The sequence below is a fragment of the Condylura cristata genome, unplaced genomic scaffold (assembly GCF_000260355.1).
Source record: "Condylura cristata isolate star-nosed mole 26May11 unplaced genomic scaffold, ConCri1.0 scaffold00004, whole genome shotgun sequence".
NCBI classification, from domain to species: Eukaryota; Metazoa; Chordata; class Mammalia; order Eulipotyphla; family Talpidae; genus Condylura; species Condylura cristata.
The window spans coordinates 194,561-196,231 of NW_004567105.1; the positions used below are offsets into that span (position 1 = coordinate 194,561).

The 1,671-nt window shown below is 73.4% G+C and overlaps 1 protein-coding gene across 1 annotated transcript in view; it reads left to right on the plus strand.

Annotated features, from left to right (window-relative positions):
- Window positions 1–1,671, plus strand: part of MAPK11 (mitogen-activated protein kinase 11) — a 12,640-nt gene that overhangs the window by 5,404 nt on the left and 5,565 nt on the right. Inside the window, exon 11 of the mRNA XM_012735078.1 lies at window positions 165–400. Coding sequence (XP_012590532.1) covers window positions 165–400 — 236 coding nt within the window. The remainder of the gene's footprint in view (window positions 1–164; window positions 401–1,671) is intronic.

The window sequence follows — 1,671 nt, forward strand, 5'->3', positions numbered from 1 at the left end:
GAGCGGCCTCCCGGCGCCAGGGCTGGGGTCGCGCCTCTGGCCTGGGACCCCGTGCAGGGTCAGCACAGCGTGGACGCCACCGCGGGTCACCGAGGGAGGGGCTTGCTGCCGACCGCCCCAGACCCCCCGCGGGCCAGACTGGAAGGACTGGGTGCTGACTGCAGGCTGGCGGGGTCCCGCCCGGGGGCGCCGTGTGCCCTACGGCCCTGCGGGCACCACGCTGGGGCAGGGCCCGCGCAGAGCGGAAGCCTGGTGTCCGCTGGGGTGTGGGAGGCCCTGGGGCACAGCACCTGGGGGTGCTGCGGGGGGCGGCCCGCCGAGCAGCTGCAGCCTGTGGTCAGCCCCTGCTGCCTGCCCGGAGCCGAGCTGGCCTTCAGTCCTCGCGGTCCCTGCTGGTGGGGTGCGTGGCGGCCCCCCCCACGGGACGGGCAGTCAGGGTGCTGGACGCCCGCTCCAGGGCCTCGAAATAAAGCGGTTTCCTCTGGCTCGGCTCGGCTCCCAGGCCTGCCCCCGCCCCGGCCCACTGCCGGAGACACCGGGTGGCCGTGCGTCGGCCCCCCCTTCACCGCGCCTGCCGGGGAGCTGAGCGGTGGGCGAGCCTCTGCCCGGGCCAGGGAGCGGAGACCACACAGACCTGCCCTGGCCGGGTGCGGGGCCGCTGGGCGCTGAGCCCTGCCCGTTACGGGCGGCGAGAGCTTCCTTCCCCCGGCCAAGGAGAGAGACCACCGGGCCCCAGAATGGCCAGTCCTGCCCAGCAGCTCTCTGGGCTGCCAGCAGCGGGGTGTCCCTGGACGTGTGCGTCTCGTCCTGACTTGGGTGGCCCCACGGGGTGCCGGCTCCCAGGAGGCCTGGTCGGTATGGCCCTGGTCTCCGCTGAGGGGACCCTGGGGCAGAGCAGGGGAGGGGCCTGGGGCTGGCCCCGGCCAGAGTCTCCCCGGAGAAGGCGGCCACAGGCTAGGAAGGACAGGTGGCCTGTCCCGCAGTGGCTCCCGCCGGCCTCTCACGCGTCCCAGCCAGTGGCCGGTGCAGGTGCAAAGCCGCCCTGGCAGCCTGCAGCGGGAGCTGCTGATTCATGGCAGGGGGCGGGGCGAGGGGCCAGGGGCCCTGGGATCCTGTGACCCTCCCTCCTCAGCCCTGGCTCACTGGGCCGCGGGCCCTGTCCTCCAGATGGGCCGGCCAGGGTGAGGTCAAGCCCTGAAGGGCGATGACACCCTGAGGCGTGAGGGGGTGCCGAGCCAGGCGCCTTCCCAGGGGTGGGGGAGAATGGGCAGAGTTTGAAGGACACACAGGAGGGAGTGGGCCGTCCAGGGGACAGGTGGGAGGACGCGGAGGGCTGGGCGGGCCCTGCCTGCTTTGGTGGCGGCTGCCTGGGGTCAGTGACCACCAGGTTTTGGGGGTGCCCTGAAGTTTGCACCACAACTCAGCCCACCCACCTCTGTGGGTGGAGGTGACCCGGGGAGCGCCTTGAGGATGGACTGGTCAGCTCCAGGGGCGTGGGGGCAGGGCGCTCCCTGTGGGCTGGGGTACAAGTCAGGGGCTCCACTGCAGTGGACATCCCACCCCTGGGGGCCAGCTTAGCTGCCAGAGCACAGCCCCCAGCAACGGCAAAGCACCCCGCCACCCTGACGCTGCCCCAGTGCGGGTGCAGAGGCCGGTGGGGGCCCCCGGCGC